Source organism: Martes martes (genome assembly GCF_963455335.1).
Source record: "Martes martes genome assembly, chromosome: 3".
Classification (NCBI taxonomy): domain Eukaryota; kingdom Metazoa; phylum Chordata; class Mammalia; order Carnivora; family Mustelidae; genus Martes; species Martes martes.
The window spans coordinates 62,360,179-62,379,840 of NC_137890.1; the positions used below are offsets into that span (position 1 = coordinate 62,360,179).

Below are 19,662 nucleotides of genomic sequence, written 5' to 3' on the forward strand. Positions count from 1 at the left end.
TTTTAAAGATTTTATTTATTCATTTGACAGACAGAGATCACAAGTAGGCAGAGAGGCAGGCAGAGAGAGAGAGGAAAGGACGCAGGTTCCCTGCTGAGCAGAGAGCCCGATGCAGGGCTCGATCCCAGACCCCGGGTCCATGACCTGAGCTGAAGGCAGAGGCCTTAACCCACTGAGCCACCCAGGTGCCCCAAGGTATGATATTTTTATTTTTTAAAGATTTATTTGTTTGTTTTAGAGGGGCAGAGGGGCGGAAGTAGAGGGAGAGAGAGAATCTCAAGCAGACTTCCCCATGGAATGTAGAGCCCGTTGCAGGGCTTGATCTCATGACCCGAGATTATGACCTTGAGCTGAAATTAAGAGTTAGATTCTTATCCAACTGAGCCACCCAGGTGCCCCTTAAGATATAATATTTTTAGATATGATCAATGGTGTTATGGTATTTTTACCCTCGAGAGTCTATGTGAATGCCACACTAAAATACTTGTGAGATAAAATGACCCGATGACTGGGATTTCCTCCACAGTCATCTGAGATCTGTGGAGAAGGGGTGTGTGTGTGTGTGTGTGTGTGTGTGTGTGTGCATGTGAGGAGAGTGGGGAGGGAATGAATGCAACATGATAAAACGATGGTTGAAGTGGTGCGAGGACTACAAGGGGATTTATTATAGGATTGTCTCAGCTTTTTATGTTTGAAATTATTCACCATAAAATATTGTTGAAAGGATAAAATAGGGTAACTGCATATATTTCACATGGATTTTCTGAGTATTAAATGAGATAATATTTGTCAAAGTATAACAGTGTCTGGAATAGAATAGGTTTGGTAAGATGTTAATTTCCCCTTTTTCTTTCAAAATACGGCAGCCCCCTCTTGTCTCTTTGATTCTCCCCCCCCCCACACACACACGAGATGTTCTGCAAGAGATGAATGGCCCAAGTAGGGGTTTGTGAAAGACTCATTTCCTCTCAGAGAGAAATCAAAGGCTAGTGATTTTCCATAATCTTCGTGTCTGGAATCCTAGAAATTAGACCTTTCTACTTTGGGAAGGAATCAATTCTTGAACTCCATAAGCAGAGACCAATGTTAAATGGAGAGCAGGATTCCCCAGGGCAGGTTGTGTGTGTGTGAGGGGGGGGGGTTACTCATAGACATGGCTCTCTGGCCCTGGGAGGGACCCAGGCCTGTCACAGGCACCAGAGTGGAGCGGCCCGATCACGAGAGGAAAAGAGTGCACAGTGAAACCAAATAATGGCTGCTGAACTCCCCCAAAGGTCCCCTCCTTTAAGAATGGCAACTTACCTGAGAAGGGGTTTCAACTCCCTGAAATTTAGTACTGGTGCTTTTATCTGTTCGCCATTCTCCAAAATAATAAAGGCTCTCCTACAGAAAAGGGGGCAACACAGTCATGGCTCACATGCACCTTCTTTTCCTGTGGAAGGCATTCTTAAAGGTTCTAAGGGCACATTATTTCCTCAAGTCTGCAGCCTGTAGGCAGAGGTTACTCAAACTAAAGTTAACAACAAAAAAAATCGTATCAAGGTTTTTTACACAAACACGCACTCACATACAACTGAAACCAAAGTTTCACAAAACAATACTTACCTTTTGATATTTTCTGTTCGAATCTAGTCCATTTTATTTTTAAAAACGCTAGTCACAATCCAAAAGTTGACTTTACAATTCACTGAGAGATTGGACCCCGTTTGGAAAACACTGGGGAAGAGCCTCCATTTTCCTAACCTGTGTGTCTCAAATTAGGAATAAAGCAGATGGTGGCACCACAGAGTGGGGCACTGGAGACAACCCGAAGTTTCTCTTCTCAGACTGCTGGCCAAGTGGGGAGCAGAGCTGCTGGCCATGTCCATTCAGTGGGAATTTCTCAGCACAATCATGGCAGAAATAAGACTGAGAACCCCACTTTAAGAACCGGAAATAGCCCACCCTGTCTCTGCAGAAATTTTCAGAGGGCCCAGCCTCCAATAGATCCCATAGATATTAACTATGAGAGGTTAATAACATCAAGGAGAGATTTTGTTCTGCGTTGGAAAATGTACCTTTGACCTACCTAGTGCTTCTAAGGATGTTGGAGGTCCTTTGGAGAACCTACCAAACCAATCTTGATATTATTCTTGTGAGGAAGGAGACCGTCCCCTAACTAGGGGCATAAGAATGGGGCTGGGAGCAACTGAGCTACTACTCCTACTCCTACTCCTGAGTAGGAGGCATTGTGACTGTGGAGTTGTTTTACACTTGGACAGGTTGACTTTACCCCCTCCCTCCTTAATCCTGTCCCTATTAGACCCTACCTTTATTTAAAATGTTGGTATTACTGTAGACATCATGGATTTTTTTCCATTAATCTTGAGTTTAAAACATAGTGCATTTGATTACTGAAAATTACTGAAACTACTGAAAATTTTGGCATTCCCTTAAATTTTGTGCCTGAGGGGAGTTTCTCACTGACCTCACCCTAGCCCTGGCCCAGACTAAGAGGCACCTAGGTCAGTTACTAACCAGTGCAAATTAAACTAGGAAATATGGTATATTAACTAACTAGAATGTAAAGAAAATTTTGGAAAAAAAAATACACAAGGACATATCAAAATGAGGCTTTCTAATAAGTGGATCTCTAATTACAACTTCATTAAGTACCACGACTCAAAGAACCATCTTAACATCCTACCAGTGAGGCTTCAGAACTATCAGATTCAATCAGCACAAGATCATCTGTAGTAACATCTTTCCTACCTCTGCAGTTGTAAATATTCCACTGGCAATAAGGTAGGCACAAATCATCGTTCCAGTTCTTCCTGCAAAAGAAAAGAAGTTAGTCCACGAACAACCTGTTCATGGCAGTACTTGGCATAAAGATGCTGTCAGAAATATTCAAAGAGCTCATTTGGGATCGATTTTCTTTTCCTCTGAAAGTGCTTGTTCAAAAGATTTCAATTCAGGAATAGCCAAAGCTGTTTCTTTGCTCTGAGGTTGTATCTAGAATTCTGTCCCGTGTGCACAAAGGCACGTGCGCACGTGTATACTGTTCTTGAATCCCCGCTGCTGGGGACTGCAGTGACAGGCAGAGCCAGTGAGGTCTCCTCTAGGACCTTAGAGCTAAAGAGCTACTTACCAGTTAAGAACTAATTACACACCCTGTTTTTCCAACTAACATAAATAAAAGTACCTATAAAAGACAAAACGTGATCAGAACCCAAAACATGACATAGCATTTATAACACCCATTTTTTCTTTCTATTTTTGAGTCTTTAAGTGTGTTATGAAACATACATGAAGGTAAACAGAACAGTATAACAAACCCCATATATCTGTTTCCCAGAGTATATTATATTGTTGTCCTTGTTCGCTCCTCTTCCTTCCTTCCATGTTTTTCTTCCTCTCTTCTACCACAGCATTTCACTTTTTAAACTTTTTGTAAGTATGCTCCACACCCAGCACAGAGCCCAGTGGAGGGCTTGAACCCATGACCCTGAGATCAAGATCTGAGCTGAGATCAAGAGTCAGACACTTAAGCAACTGAGTGACCCAGGCACTCCCTCTAGCATTTTAAAGCAAACCCGTGATTGCATGTTATTTCATCCTCAAAATTTATGTTTTACTCTAAATTATATTTTTGCCCTGCTATACAAAATTTGATTTAAAAAATACAGTGTGTCTTTTATTTCTACAGTTATCTGTAGCTTTTGTCTTAGCCAGTGTATGCTGAACTTACTTTGTGTAATTTCAAGCTTACCCTTTTAACTTTAGATATATACTACTTCCTATTCTTTTTCTTTTTCAATGAACAACTAAACTTATTTTACAACCCATAGTTTGGAAAAAATTCTAAGCCAAGTACTTCCAAAGAAGACTTTTTACCACCTCATGCTGTGATACATAAAGGCTTCTTGCTAAAGGAAATCCTGACTATTACCAACCCTGCTCCCAGTGGTAAAGACTGTTAACATTTCAGTTCTGTCTGGAGGCCATCCTTGGGTCTCTATAACTGGTATTTTCCCATCTGAAAAACACTTTTGCAGATTCCCTGTCCTTGTGGCTGTGTACAGTCACAGACACAGTACATATCCTATCATCCAATCAAATCAAGTACGGCAGGGAAGCATAAAAAGATACATACTTACCTTCAGTCATTTATCTTAATTTAAAACATAAGGATTTGGAAAACAGTGTGGAGATTCCTGAAGAAATTAAAAATAGAGCTACCCTATGACCTGCAATTGCACTCCTGGGTATTTACCCCAAAGATACAGATGGAGTGAAAAGAAGGGCCATCTGTACCCCAATGTTCATAGCAGCAATGCTCACAGTCGCCAAACTGTGGAAAGAACCAAGATGCCCTACAAAGGACGAATGGATAAAGAAGATATGGTTCGTATATATAAAGGAATATAATGCCTCATCAGAAAGGATGAATACCCAACTTTTATAGGGGCTGAAAAAGCATTTGACAAAGTGCAGCATCCCTTCCTGATTAAAACTCTTCAAAGTGTAGGGATCGAGGGCACATACCTCAATATTATCAAAGCCATCTATGAAAAACCCACTGCAAATATCATTCTCAATGGAGAAAAACTGAAAGCTTTTCTGCTAAGGTCAGGAACACGGCAAGGATGTCCGTTATCACCACTGCTGTTCAGCATAGTACTAGAAGTCCTAGCCTCAGCAATCAGGCAACAAAAAGAAATTAAAGGCATCCAAATTGGCAAAGAAAAAGTCAAACTATCACTCTTTGCAGATGATATGATACTATATGTGGAAAACCCAAAAGGCTCCACTCCAAAACTGCTAGAACTTGTACAGGAATTCAGTAACGTGGCAGGATATAAAGTCAATGCACGGAAATCCGCCGCATTTCTTTACACTAACAAAAAGACAGAAGAAAGAGAAATTGAGGAGTCAGTCCCATTTACAATTGCACCCAAAACCATAAGATACCTAGGAATAAATCTAACCAAAGAGGCAAAGAATCTATACTCAGAAAACTATAAAGTACTCATGAAAGAAATTGAGGAAGACACAAAGAAATGGAAAAATATTCCATGCTCATGGATTGGAAGAACAAATATTGTGAAAATGTCTATTCTACACATTTAATGCAATCCCTATCAAAATCCCATCCATTTTTTTTAAAGAAATAGAACAACAGAACAAATAGAACAGTAGAACAAATAATCCTAAAATTTATATGGAACCAGAAAAGACCTCGAATAGCTAAAGGAATATTGAAAAAGAAAGCCAAAGTCGGTGGCATCACAATTCCAGACTTCAAGCTCTATTACAAAGCTGTCATCATCAAGACAGTATGGTACTGGCACAAAAACAGACATATAGATCAATGGTACAGAATAGAGAGCCCAGAAATAGGCCCTCAACTCTACGGTCAACTAATCTTCAACAAAGCAGGAAGGAATGTCCAATGGATAAAAGACAGCCTCTTCAACAAGTGGTGCTGGGAAAATGGACAGCCACATGCAGAAACATGAAATTGGACCATTTCCTTACACCACACACGAAAATAGACTCAAAATGGATGAAGGACCTCAATGTGAGAAAGGAATCCATCCAAATCCTTGAGGAGAATGCAGGCAGCAACCTCTTCGACTTCAACCGCAGCAACTTCTTCCTAGGAACATCGCCAAAGGCAACAGAAGCAAGGGCAAAAATGAACTATTGGGATTTCATCAAGATCAAAAGCTTTTGCACAGCAAAGGAAACAGTTCACAAAACCAAAAGACAACTGACAGAATGGGAGAAGATATTTGCAAACGACATATCAGATAAAGGGCTAGTATCCAAAATCTATAAAGAGCTTATCCAACTCAACACCCAAAGAACAAATAATCCAATCAAGAAATGGGCAGAGGACATGAACAGACATTTCTGCAAAGAAGATATCCAGATGGCCAACAGACACATGAAAAAATGCTCCACATCACTCGGCATCAGGGAAATACAAATCAAAACCACAAGGAGATACCACCTCACACCAGTCAGAATGGCGAAAATTAACAAGTCAAGAAATGCAATGCTGGCGAGGATGGGGAGAGAGGGGGAACCCTCCTACACTGCTGGTGGGAATGCAAGCTGGTGCAACCACTCTGGAAAAGAGTGTGGAGGTTCCTCAAAAAACTGAAAATAGAGCTACCCTATGACCCAGCGATTGCACTACTGGGTATATATCCTAAAGATACAAACGTGGTGCTCCGAAGGAGCACATGCACCCAAACGTTTATAGCAGCAATGTCCACAATAGCCAAACCATGGAAAGAACCTAGATGTCCATCAACAGATGAATGGATAAAGAAGAGGTGGTACATATACACAATGGAATACTATGCAGCCATCAAAAGACATGAAATCTTGCCATTTGCGACGATGTGGATGGGACTAGAGGGTATTATGCTTAGCGAAATAAGCCAATCGGAGAAAGACAACTATCATACGATCTCTTTGATATGAGGAAGTGGAGATGCAATGTGGGGGGGTTGGGGGCAGGTAGGAAAAGAAAAAATGAAAGAAGATGGGATCGGGAGGGAGACAAACCATAAAAGACTCAATCTCAAAAAACAGACTGAGGGTTGCTGGGGGGAGGGGGGAACGGAGAGGGTGGTGGGGATATGGACATTGGGGAGGGTATGGGCTATGATGAGTGCTGCGAAATGTGTAAACCTGGCGATTCACAGACCCGTACCCCTGGGGATAAAAATACATTATATGTTTATTAAAATAAATAAATAAATTTTTAAAAAAGTTTCAAAAGAACTTTCATATCAAAATAACATTTAAAATGATTCCTCACAATGTTGGTGTGAGGTTTATTATGTATTTTGGGGTAAGTAGTCCCTGCTTTCACATTTGTAATGTCAGATTAAAGAGGTCATTTCTAAGCTATTTAACAAACCTCCGATTGGCACCAGAACAAGGTTGGAGCCCATAGGACTGTTCCTATAAGCAGTCCCCGCAGAGCTTGTGATACAAGCTTCAATTACACACGCAGTCCTTGGAGGACAAGAGAATCTGGGTAAACATAAGCAGACGTTACAGTAGATTCTTTCTCTTTGTAACGTCACCGTGAAGTCAAAGGAAACGTCTGCCTAGAGAAATCTAGATTATTTTAAAATACACCCCCTGACACAGACTCTGCTCCCAGCCAACTTCATTTAAATTTAGGGAACTCTGTGAAGATCATCTTTTCACTATAAACACTGCTTAGTCCAGTGTCCACAGGGAATCCCATTCACTTCGTTGCTGGATGCTATTTTATTCCAAGTACCTTAACGTCATTATTTATGTATTTATATATTATATAAATAAAATGTCCTTATTTACGAACATGGCCTGAATGCAGTTGCTCTTTTTCCCTCCAAATAGCCCTCAAAGGGTCTCAGCTAGCAGTGCAGTAGCCCATCTAAAGGCTTTTTAGAAAAAGCTCTGAGGGACACCTGGGTGGCTCAGTGGGTTAAGCCACTGCCTTCAGCTCAGGTCATGATCCCAGGCTCCTGGCATCCAGCCCCACATCGGGCTTTCTGCTCAGCAGGGAGCCTGCTTTCCTTCCTCTCTCTGCCTGCCTCTCTGCCTACTTGTGATCTCTGTCTGTCAAATAAATAAGTAAAATCTTTAAGGAAAAAAAAAAAAAAAGCTCTGACTACATTACTTGCTATAATTCGTGTTACAGAAACACATGTTGCCGCTAAACAGTTTGTACTGTTCCCTTGAAAATGCATGCAGCCATAAGCTTAGGTAAATGGACGGGGGGGGGGGGTCACGGTAGATACTTAGCTGGCACTAAGGAAGAAAGCCCCAATTTTCAAGACTTGCTTTTTGAAAGGAGATTATAGTTACGGTTTCTCTTCCCTAACCCTCCAAGATGCATCAAAATTCCTGGCCACTGAGTTGCCACACTCTTGTGCTTTTGCTCACATAAAGAGAATTTACGGGCTTGCCTCCTTACAACCTGACATAAATACTTCCTTGAACAACTCGAGAATCTTAATCATGGTACATCAGAATGATACTGGTTTTTCAGAATAGATCTGACTACCCTGGAATAGAATTATCCAAAACGTAATAGGAAATTTAGCTATTTTTAAAAAATAGAACAGTTCCCTGCTACATCAACCCCATCCACACAACCAGGCAGAAGAAGAATGCTGCTGGTGGTCCAACTTTCACAACTGCAGTATATAGAAAGAGCAGCTGCCCACTGTCCCGACCCTCTGGCTTCTGGCACGTGGCTAGAGTTAGCACAGCCTCTGCAGAGAAGTAAAAGCTTCAGGAAACCAGAGGTTTCACTCGAGGGGTACACTGTGGCAACAAGGACAGACACACACGGGACAGATGTTAGCAGCGTCAGCCTGCTTAAGACCACTTGTTTCTGAGAGAGCCCTTGCTGGTCTTGGAGCAGCATGGTATGATGAGGCTTGCCTAAGTGGGGATGAGAAGGGACGCTCTTACACCAGGAGACCTGGAGTTTTGTGGTGGTGGTTAGTGCATTCATATGGCATAGCTTAATAAAATTACTTGGCTTGTTTCATTGCTTTATAAAGTCGCCCCCTATATACAATCCTGAAAATCCACGGATTGCCAACACCAAATGTAAAAGGCTCCAACCCAATAAGAAACATGGCAGTTACCAATCCCGAGATAAACTTAAACAAGAGAGTCAGCCCCAACATCACTCACTGTGGAGGACAAGTCCTAGGTTCTGTCCAGTTCCATCAGAAAGAGGACCTTGCCCACGAGCACTGTCCTTCAGGCACCAGCCAGGGAACAAGGGCTTCCCTTGGCTTTAGCACTCTGCTCCCGGGAAGGGTTTCTGATCGGTGGAGGCAGTGAGTGGTCCAAAGTGGATCAGCAGGCCATAGAGGGTCCAAAGTAATAATCTGGAATCCTACCCAGGCCAGGACCCAGAGACGGAAGAAGCAGGCCTGCTGTCGGTCATGGGCCTTCACAAAGCACAGAAGCAGGGCCCCCTCCCCTCAACCTAAGGCCCAGCAGAGGGGGAGTTCTTTGGGAGAGAAGGGGAGCTGGCACAGGTGAGGGGCATGTTGCTCTCACCACCCCTGACAATGTGTCAGGGGCACAAGATGATCCCACCTAGGAAGTGAATGGCACTATTTTAGTGGTAGAACATCTTGGGAAAATCCAAGAGGTTGACTCCTAACTTAAATCGTGAACATGGAAGCCACACCAGTTTGCAGGTATGTTCTCCTCTACAAAATCTACATGGATAGTTCAGTTGTCAAGCACCATAGGAAAACTTAACTTCAGCCACTTAGGATAGTGCATGTACTAAGGTTCTAAAAGAGAGCCTACATCTAGAGTAAGGAATCATTCACAGCCATCTTCATGAAACACGGTTACCTCAGAGGTTTTCTGGTGAGATCTGAGAATTAAACATGGAAGCAAATGATGCCTTACTAACATGTAACCATCCAAGCTGCATGGACACGTACAGGTTTATGCAAAGTCCCGAAAGAACTATATTTAGCCTTTCAGATCCTGTGCAAGGCCGGCAGCTCGCCCTAAATGTCCCACCAAGGACAAGAGCAGCAACTTAGTTTGATTTCAGTACGATTATGGGCAGAAATTAATAGGATAAAATAGAGCCCCTTTTCACAAAGTTTAAGATTCAGAGTAGAATAAGGAAAGACCAAAAAAACAGAACTCCGATGAAACCAAAATAATTCCCCATTGGTCTTGTACTCCGTGAAACCCCGAGATGAACTGTAGTGGTCACATGCCTAGACTTGGACCTCGGTTCGCCAGGACGCTTCAGTGGGCTTCGAACTGGCTCATCATCAGCTTCCTGCTGTATTCGTAGGCCAGAAAGAGAGCCCCATTGGCAGGGAACGCTCGGATCATTGTGGGTTTCAGTCCAGAATATAAGGCCGTTATTCCTAGAAGACAAGAAGTGATCAAAGACTGAGACGCCTCTTCTCAGAGAGACCCTGTGAAGCCGCAGAGCCCAGGGCTGGACACCTACAGATCCAGACAACACACTGAATGCCAACGAGGGATGGAAGGGCTTCTGTCCAGGTTTCCCTGGACTAATGGGAAGGAAAGAGGCTAATGGCAACGAGGCCAGGCATCCAGTCTTCCAGCAAATCTTGGGGGACGCTCAGGTACCACACACGAATCCCGGGCTCGCTCCCGGTACATGGACCGGGCAGAGCGGAGGCCTCACCTGGGCAGAGAGAAGCAGCCCCAGGGCCACAGGAGGGCAACAGCCTCACAGTGTCACCTGGGAGGGCAAGGACCACAGGACACCGGGCCAAAAGCACAGTCCTGTGTCTACAGCTGGCACTGCCCAGACTGTTACAAAGATCCAAGTGGATGAGGGAGGCGTAAGTAGTAAGTACTCTGTCAAACTATGAAGTTTTATGCAACTCTGGAGTACGAACTGAACCGTTTCCACACCCTGTGACCGCTCTCTCGCAAAATCAAGCCCGAGAAGTTCATATCCCGAGGTGGAAGATGTAGAGTGGATGCTGAAAGGAAAGGTCTCTACTCACCAGAGGCACGATGCTGGCTTTATACAATCATCACCTAGAAAATCTTTTTTTTTTTTTTCATTTTCATTTTTACATTAAAGTGTTAAGACCACAATGAAAAAAGGTTTGTTTTTTTTTTATCCATATATATAATAAACCAGTTTGTGAGCTACATATTTTTGTCTTTCCCATCTTCAGAAATGTTCTCACATTGACAATGGTTGGATAGCATCATGCCCAAAGACATTGCCACACAGTAAAACAAACAAAAAAACCCAGATGTACTATGATACAGTTGAGGTAAAAGGGGAAACAAAAAATTTAACATTCGTCCACGAATAATTTTTTTTCTTTTTCTTGATTTTGTCAGAAAAATATCAAACACAGTGATTTTAATTAAAAAAAAAAAAAAGGTCACGAAAACCTGTTTTTAGCAGAAGTGAATGACCAATGGGCCAGCTCCTTGGCTCAGATGGGATCACTACTGGTATTCCTAATAATCCACAAATCCACAGGGAAACAGAGTCAATATTGGGGGGAGTGGTGGCATAAAATTAAAAAATATAAACCAGATACCCGACCTGGCATATCCCCCTTTCCCTAAGTCCCTCTACCCTCCCCTTCACACTTTCCCACCCCCACTCCACACCCACTCGTGATGCTAACACTCAAATCTCCATCAGATCTAGGTCAGCTTCTTCAAAGCCATAAAAGGACTCGGTCTCGCTTTCATCCTCAAAGAGCTGGTGAAGGCTTTCAGGCTCAATTGTCTCTTTATACTCCTACGTGAACTCTCAAAATTCAGAGCCAATCCCCTTCAGGAAGTCTTAGCATTAGGGACTTGCAGCACGTTCTTTTAAATCCTTTAGTGGTTCTGTTAGAGATGGTTTTCTGATACTATCTATATTCTATAAAACAAGGGGCGCTGACTTCCAAGCATTTGTCCCCTGAGGCACAATCTGGAGTTTTAAAGTTCCCTCTGGGCTATTTAGAACAAAGAATCCTGGCCCAGAAGTGAGGAACAACGACATTAAACATTCTTGAGAATGGAAGTAAGCTAAGGAAGGGGCGCTAGAAAAAGGACAGGAGGCAGGGGAAGAGAGCTACCACACACACGTGATCGACCTCCACAAGGGTTACAGCAAAATGACTGGTCTATACAAACCCACTCCATTTCTGCAATGAGCAGACTCACCTTCATTTTTCACAATGCTTATAAAGGTTCCGATAAATCCTGCCTGTTTTCCGGACATGGAAAGAACTTGAATTCTGGACTTGACGCAATCCACTGGGTAAACAGCAAGCCAGAGGCAGATCCCACCAACTCCACCGCTTAACATCAAAGGGACAGGGCCTAGGGGAGGAAAGCAGCCAATAGCATTTTTGTCTCAAGGACAGCATTTCCAGAGGTCAAGGTGGTAGTGGGTGCAGGTAGATGCAAATAAAAATGCTGACACTTGGGGCACGTGTGGCTCAGTCAGTAAGGCATCTGCCTTCAGCTCAGGTCATGATCTCAGGGATCGAGCCCCCTTTGGGCTCCCTGCTCAGAGGACACAAGATCCCATGTGGCTCTCTGGGTCTGCCCCTCATCACAGGACCATATCAGTGCTGGTCACTGTGGCGCCGTGTCCCTCCTGGCCTGCCCTCCAAAGGACTGGCCCTCACAAGAACCAGCAGGCCCCCAGCAACATGGCAACCCGCCCTCCACCCCATGGGGAATGAGAACAGAGGCCACTGAAACACGGGTCACGTTTTTTCCAACCCTCTCAGTCTGCAGTATTTCATTATTTTAATGCCCCACAGCCCTGATTCTTCCTTTACCATGAAAGCCAAAGTTGTCTTATTGAACGTGATAGTTAAGCCTGGGAGCTTGCCTAACCCCAGAATAAGTCCAAAACACTGAAGTGATGTGTTTGAGAAGAAACAAGTAATCATTCATGCAAGCCAAACATTGACGTGATTGCGTCAGGCAGCTACACAGGACAACCTAGAAAGAATGACGCTTTTCAGTCCTCTGGAAACACTCTCAAGATTTATTACCAAATTGTATGCTTATTGCAAAATGCTTCACAGGTGATTTACCCCTTTATTGAAGAGTTCCCACAGGAAAGTAATTTCTATATTCTCCCCCAAAATGTTATTCCAGTAAAGAAGTCTGGGATGCACAGCTTCACCCCCATGGTGAGGACATGAGTGCACCCAGAGGAAGGTGCCTAGGTCCTTTCCAAGCCTCCAGAAACCTCAGTGCCCAGCAGACCCCCACAGCCTCTGTAAAAAGAAGGCCCCTGTGGGGCGCGGCCCAGCCCAGCCCAGCCAAATGCTTTCCTAGCTCGTCCTTCGAGCTCCCTGATGCAAAAAACGACCTGCTCAGCTCGTAGCCGCCAAAGAAGAAATAGCCGGGCACCTCTCGGTGGAGTAAGGTGCTGGAGAGGCCGTGGTAGAAGCCCAAGGGGCCGTCCTTCCTGAGGACGCTCTTCACCGCGGACCAAGACTGTGCTGCAGGGAGACAGGGAGCTGTGCTTAGGGCCGGGGAAATGGGGGGGACTGGGGGGCGAGGCTGGCACTCCCACCCCAGTCGCAGACCTGGCTCAACCCTAGGCAGGCAGGGAATGGCTGATTCTAGAAACCCAGGGACCCAAATTCTGAAAATGAGGCCTCTGCAGGGAGGAAATCTCAGAGAAGCACAGATCCTATTATTTTAGGACAGCTGTTCTCACCTGAACTATCCAACAGCAAGGAAATATCATTAAAGTGTGTATTCATAGAGAGCTGTGTGTGGCCACCGTGCCTCCAGCCAAGATTTCAGCAGACCACGCCAGAACCCCGTCTCAAATGGAACCATGTTCACATTTCCCAAGTGTGCCACTCAGCAAAGGAAGCCCTGAGAACACTCCTGGAGAAGGAGTACCCTGGATTTCTGGAAAATCAGATAGACCTCCTCTGACTGTGGACAAAACAATGAAGGACCTAGACCAGTGCCAACATGGCAGGGCGGGTTCCTAGAGCTGCTTTTTGCTAGTTGCAAGGCTCACCATCGCAGGCAAGGTCTATCTGATGGTACACAAGAAACAAGGGAAAAGAAGTAGGTGCTACCGAGCCAACTCCTGCCCGATGACCGTTCTCCCCAAGGGTGGTCGGGGGAGGTGGTCTTCAGGAATCTGCCCCACAGCTTCCCCCTGTATAAAGGATTCCAGGTGCAGATCGGGACCCTCAGAACACGTACCAATAAAATCCAACCCCCATCTGACAGGCGGAGAAAGAAAAGTCAGGGAAAGCCAGACAAGCTCTGATTTTCATATTGCTTGCATCCACTTGCCCTCAATAAACAAATTCACTTTTTAGTTCATTGAAAAAAAAAGTGCATTCATACATTCTGGATATTATCCAAGATGTAAAAAGAGCCAATACCCACTTTTGTCCAACAATGAATAAGAGAAATTACAATAAGGAGCTGTACAAGCTCAGCAAGAATAAAATGCCCTCGTATTTGCCCACTCCTCTACCTCCCTCAGTGCCTACCCTCCTCTACCTTTCTTTTGAACGGGTGGGTATAGAAGGAATCTGTTCAAGTGCTTACGGTCTTTTTGCTTTGTGTTAGTGCAGCGAGGGAGTAAGGGAGTAGATGTTACTTGAAGGCAAGACAGAGGAAATTCTTAGAAACGCTACAGGGCAAGAAGCACCAAGGATTTAGTTCTTAGAAAGTAAGTAGGCAAGAATTTCTATTTCAGGCTGATCAGAGCCCTGGAGCAGCAGTAATGCAGGATCCTTTCTGTCTAGACCCCTCTTCCTGACGGTGCGCACCATGGCAGGCCTTATCTGCCAGGAAAACAGCAGCAGAAACCACATCTTTGGTGTGTTTTAGGGAACCCCTTTCTCTTCACTGTGCTCTCAGCAGGTGACCTTGCTTGGACCAGTGAAGAATCAAACCCCCCGGTAATCAAAAGCATTTCAGAAGGCTTCATCAGGCATCACTCATTATCTAGGTCCTCCCTACAACTCAGCTCCCATTCTATAATGGGAATGTAACGCAGTGATCCGACTCAACATGACTGGCCTGCCTTCTGAACCAAGTCTTAACCCTAAGGTACCATATAACCCTGTGTAGGCCAGGAGTATATAGCCACACCTAAAATATTGTCAACCGATACTTACCTTTGTGCAAGGTGTCCATTCGCTTAAGTTTTTGGAGCCAACAATTACTTTCTTTAAAAATACCTTAGGAAGGGGCGCCTGGGTGGCTCAGTGGGTTAAAGCCTCTGCCTTCGGCTCAGGTCATGATCCCAGGGTCCTGGGATCAAGCCCCACGTCTGCTTCCCTCTCTGTTTCTGCCTGCCTTTCTGCCTACTTATGATCTCTGTCTGTCAAATAAATAAATAATATCTTAAAAAAAAAAAAACAAAACCTTAGGAAACCAACTGAAGGTTGCTGGAGGAGAGGTGGGGGGGGGATGAGGTAATTGGTGACGGGCATTAAGGAGGATGCTTGATGTAACGAGCACGGGGTGTTGTATTTAAGTGATGAATCACTAAATCCTACCCTGGAACTAATAATACATTATATGTTAACAAAATTGAATTTAAATAAAAAATTTAAATTAAAAAAAATACCTTAAACTACTCCTAAGGGACATGAGAGCAGCTTTCTGGGTTCTGTTCCTGTTCTACCTCTGAATCTGGGCATTGGTTATGAAAGTGTTTGTTTAGTGACTATTAGAACCCCCAATTATGATTTCTGGGTATACAGCATATTTCAATAAAAAGTTTCAAACACTTATGCTTTTGGACCTCTAGGCTGTAAATAATAGCTTCAAATTGGTTGTAAAGAATCTCCAGAGGGCAGGATATAGAACTCTATCAGAAACCCCACCCTCCCTGGGAGGAGACTACTTCTGTAAATGGTCAATTAATCTGATTTTTCCGGTCAGATTTTCAAACTGAGTCAACCACAGTGACAAAGAGCTTTAGTCAGCCAGATGTCAAGATAAATAAGCAAATGTTGAGATTAATAAAGACAATAAATCACACTGTGTATGACACACACTCATGTAACTAGAATCTGTTTGCAGAACTGAGGGGGAGAGCATTCTGATGGCTGCAGAGTAGCTCACAAGGGCTCTGAGGAGTGTTCAGAAGCCAGGCTCTCTGTGGGTACGTGAGAAGGGTGAGGGAGGGAGGTAAGAGAGTGACCCTGGGATCTGGGCTGATCAGCTCACATGAAACCTGGGAACGGGCACCAAATATTCATCTTGGAACCCAAGTTGGCATTTCTGAAGGCTCAGCTCTCAGACACAGTTTCAAAGCTGTCTGCTGTGTGCCTCCAGCACAACCGGGGACGCTGCCTCATGCACTCAATGAGCCAAGAGTGAGAGGAGCTCTCGGCCTCTCCACCTCCCAGGTGTGAAACATCTGCAGACAGTGGTCTGTTGTGGGAGCAGGAGTGGGTCCCGCCCTCTGAAAGTTCATTTAGGAGGTCCCCCTCTGACTGGTAGGGGAAAGAGTTCTAAAAACACAGTACTTTGGAGTAGATAAATCTCTTTCTCTGCTACTGAGTTTTAGTAGAATATAAAACTGACAAATACTCAATGCACCAAGGCAACGAGAGACCCAACGTCTGGGCCGGAACAGCACTTACTTGTGGCTTCTGGCGATCTTCCCTGACGACTCCATCTCATACATGGTCTGCAGCCGGCACTTGACGAGCTCAGTGGGGCAGAGCACCAGGGCCGCAAAGGCAGAGGCGAAGGAACCCGCCGCTGCATTCTGCAGATCACTGGAAGGAAACCAGCAACGGGAGTCAGTCACTCATTCATTCAGCACTCCCCACGCAAAGCACTCGGCTGGTAAGGGAGAGCAAGGATCAAAGGAGAGGAACACTTTCCCGAGTGCCCACTGGGAACTCGCACGTGCGGTTTCATCGAAGGACCCCAGCCCTGGGAGGCCAACACCGATACCGACACCCCAATTTTCATGTGGAAAAACCGTGCATAGAATACCTAATGTACCTGAAGTCACACCACTACTACGTGACAATGCTAGGATTCAGACCTGGGTCTGCCTGACTGCAAGATCCAGCTCCTTTTATTAGTCATAGTCATGGCGACACGCACGGAATGTATCCCCCACCCCTAGGGCTCTATGCAGAAGCCATAATCCCCCAATGTGATGGTATTCGGAGCGGACTTCTGGGAGGTGATTAGGTTTAGTGAGGTCGTGAGGGTAGAACCCCCCATGATGCAATCAGTGTCCTTATAAGAGGCCACCGCTCTCTCTCTCCACCCTTTGAGGACATAGCAAGAAGGTGTCCCTCTGTAAACCAGGAAATAGGCCCTCACCAGACATCAAATCAACCAGTACCATGATCTTGGGCTTTCCAGTTTTCAAAACTGTGAGAAACAAATGTTTGTTTAAGCCATCCAGTTGATGGTATTTTGTTACAGCGGCCAGAACTAAGACACAGTGATATATTTAAAAAAAAAAAAAAAAAAAGAGGGAGGAAAAAAATTACCCAAACTCCCACCACCCCAAAGACACACCATCACCGCTACTTCGGCGTATCTGCCACTAAGCTTCATACAGCAAGGTTCCGGGGCCATCCCTGCACGCCTCAAATCCAACCTGGAACAACCACATGTACAAAGTAACTGTTGCACATGAAAGCCCAGAATAAATCTTTAACCAAAAAGCTGCTCATTGCAAAAAAGATTTCCCAGTTCCGCTGATGACCTCCTGACCTCAGCCACAGAGGGCAGCAGGAGCGAGGATGGTGGAGGAGGATGGTGGAGGAGGGGGGTGAAGGAGGGGGTCAGCAAGCTCGAGGACTGGAGGTAAAATGGCTACATCGGGAATGTAAACGGAGAAACAAATGCACGTAAACACAAGAAGCATTCGTTTCACCATAGGAGGGTCTGGTACCACCAGCCATAGTCACCAGCAGGGCTGTGAAAGCGAGGTCCCATCAGAGTTCAAAAATACGGGGAAAAGTCTGAGAAAGTAATTGTCAGGAATTCTCTTGAGCGTTCACAAGGGTCAGAAAATAAGATCCCTTCCAGCTCGGGAGTGTTCGGTCACCAGAGCTCTGCTGGCACCCGGGACTGGGCAGGAAGAGTGAGCTGCTCACAAGACAACTCGCTCCCTGACTCTCACCTGTTCAAGCCAGCAGCCTGCCGTCACCTAACCACCAGGACGCCACACCCCCGTGAGGTGACCCCCTCCCCTGGCTACTGAGATCCCCTCACAAGTTTTCCCCAAACGGTGAGCAAAGGCCTAACAGACCGAGCACATGCGACTGTCCGGGGTCCCGTTAAACAGTCACCTAAACGGAGGTCAGACAGGAATATAAAATCAAGGGCCGCCTCCAATCTCAGCCCCAACCTTCTGTTCCGTGGTGTCCTGGCATCGGTGCCATGGACAGACGGAGGGCGGGGCCCAAGCCTGCCTGTTCCCAGAAGAGTTGGTGGGGAGCGAGGCTTTCTTCTAGGAGGGAGACCCTGCTCGCATTCCAGACTTGCTTCTCATTTCAGAGAATCGGGTATGATTCTCGAATGGAAACTGTCCAACATGGTTCACAGCTACTCAGCGGATTGTGAAGACCAAAGCTTAAAGTGGTTTCTGCAGTCTTTCGGCCAGCCTGCAGATCCAGGCTTCGTTTCCCTCGGGCACCCTTCATCAGTTTGCTGACCAGTAGCCAGAACAGCCCGGTTTACGGGAACAAAGATGGCATCAATCAGTGTGGAAGCCCTTCAGCCTAAGAGTCGGCTGCCTGAGTATGAGCATGCTGTTCCAGTGCAGCAAGGCCAAAGTACACTTGCAGTGGACTTTGAGTCCTCTCCCCTACCTGGGCGCCCAGTGAGGCACGCGGGGCCCCAGGCTGCACCTGCGGGAGAGGCATTAGACCCAGAACTGAAACCGCAGCGGGCACAGGAAGGGATTTGGTAAGAATCGGCTGTTTATCACCCATTCAACAAACATGTACCTGAACCCTCCTGCTGTGTTAAGATCCCATGCAGACAAAGGTCAAAGGAGAACTCTTCTCGGGGTGGCATTCAAGCCAAGGACAGGCAAATATTTACGGTACCATTGCTGAAATTCACGGCAGGCTCTTCCAAGCAGTGCTTTCCTTGCATTGCCTCTACTGACCACGCCTTCCTCTAGACCTGACCCCTACCACAGTCCAGAGCCCCAACTCTGGTCTTACGGCAAGAGTACTGGACGGGGACTCAGAAGACACGGCTTTGGGTCCTGCGCTCAGTTATGAGCTCAAGTAATAGGATCCTAAGCCAGTATCTGCAAGTCGGAGTCCCCAGCTTTAAAACAGAACAGCAGGGGCTCTGCTGCTCTCACAGGAGCATGAGGAGGGATGAACAAAACAGGACAGGTGTGGGTGCCCCAGGCTCCATCAACTCTAAGGTGGTCTTTCCCCGCCAGGTAATAAGCAAACACCGTTCTGTGGGATGAAGACGCAGCTCCCTCCCGCCTCACCAGGACCGGAGAGGAGGGTACGGATGGTAAGAATGGCTTCTTGGCTGTAGGACTTCCTCCCAGGACCTCATGTGGCTGCTTCCTACCTCCATCTTCTCCATAAGGCATCCTCCTCTGGGAATGTCGCAGGGGACCTAAACTTCCCATCTTGTCCCAGAGAAAGCCCTCTAGCAGGAAGAGTGACAGTCGCTACAGTGTTCTTTCTGTCAGTCTCTAGCATGAGATCCCACACTCTCCTGGTTTCTCTCCTGCTTATTTCTTGACTTCCTCCTCCTCTTCATGACCCCTTCTGTGCCGGAAGGTCCTGGAATCCATGCACAGCCCTCTACAGATGCTATCTCCCTGGGCGATCCATCCAGTCCCAAGCCTTTAAAAAACACGTTCCATCCATGAAGACAAAACTCCTGCTTACAAAAGGGCACATCCTTGAGATCACTAGGTGTCTCCAGGGAACACTTCCGTACAGAAGGGGCCTGCAGTCGGGAGGGACTGGAGTTGCAAATGGGTTTCCAATTCCTACCGAAACAACCCATACGGCTATCTGCCCAACCATGAACCTGATACTATTTTAAATGATTTAAAATAAGAACCTGATACTATTTTAAATGATTTAAAATAAATCGATGTTCAGAAAAGGGAGGGCTACACATCCTGGTGGTTCCTGAATCCTCTAT

General features: G+C 45.5%; 1 protein-coding gene and 1 pseudogene across 3 annotated transcripts in view; both read right to left on the reverse strand.

Moving 5' to 3' along the window:
• LOC308339391 (phosphatidylinositol 3,4,5-trisphosphate 3-phosphatase TPTE2-like) overlaps positions 1-9,895 on the reverse strand; it is a 24,172-nt gene extending 14,277 nt beyond the window's left edge. For both annotated transcript variants that reach the window (XM_080797995.1, XM_080797994.1), the window contains exons 1-3: positions 9,762-9,895; positions 2,752-2,813; positions 1,303-1,383 (exon numbers count right to left, since the gene is read on the reverse strand). In XM_080797995.1, the coding sequence (XP_080654121.1) occupies positions 1,303-1,383; positions 2,752-2,799 (129 nt within the window). In that variant the 5' untranslated portion in view covers positions 2,800-2,813; positions 9,762-9,895. The remainder of the gene's footprint in view (positions 1-1,302; positions 1,384-2,751; positions 2,814-9,761) is intronic.
• Positions 9,477-19,662, reverse strand: part of LOC308339385 (mitochondrial ornithine transporter 1-like) — a 27,555-nt pseudogene continuing 17,369 nt past the window's right edge. The window contains exons 4-7 of the transcript XR_013968489.1: positions 16,143-16,280; positions 12,836-13,007; positions 11,707-11,864; positions 9,477-9,917 (exon numbers count right to left, since the gene is read on the reverse strand). The product of XR_013968489.1 is annotated as a mitochondrial ornithine transporter 1-like (transcript). The remainder of the gene's footprint in view (positions 9,918-11,706; positions 11,865-12,835; positions 13,008-16,142; positions 16,281-19,662) is intronic.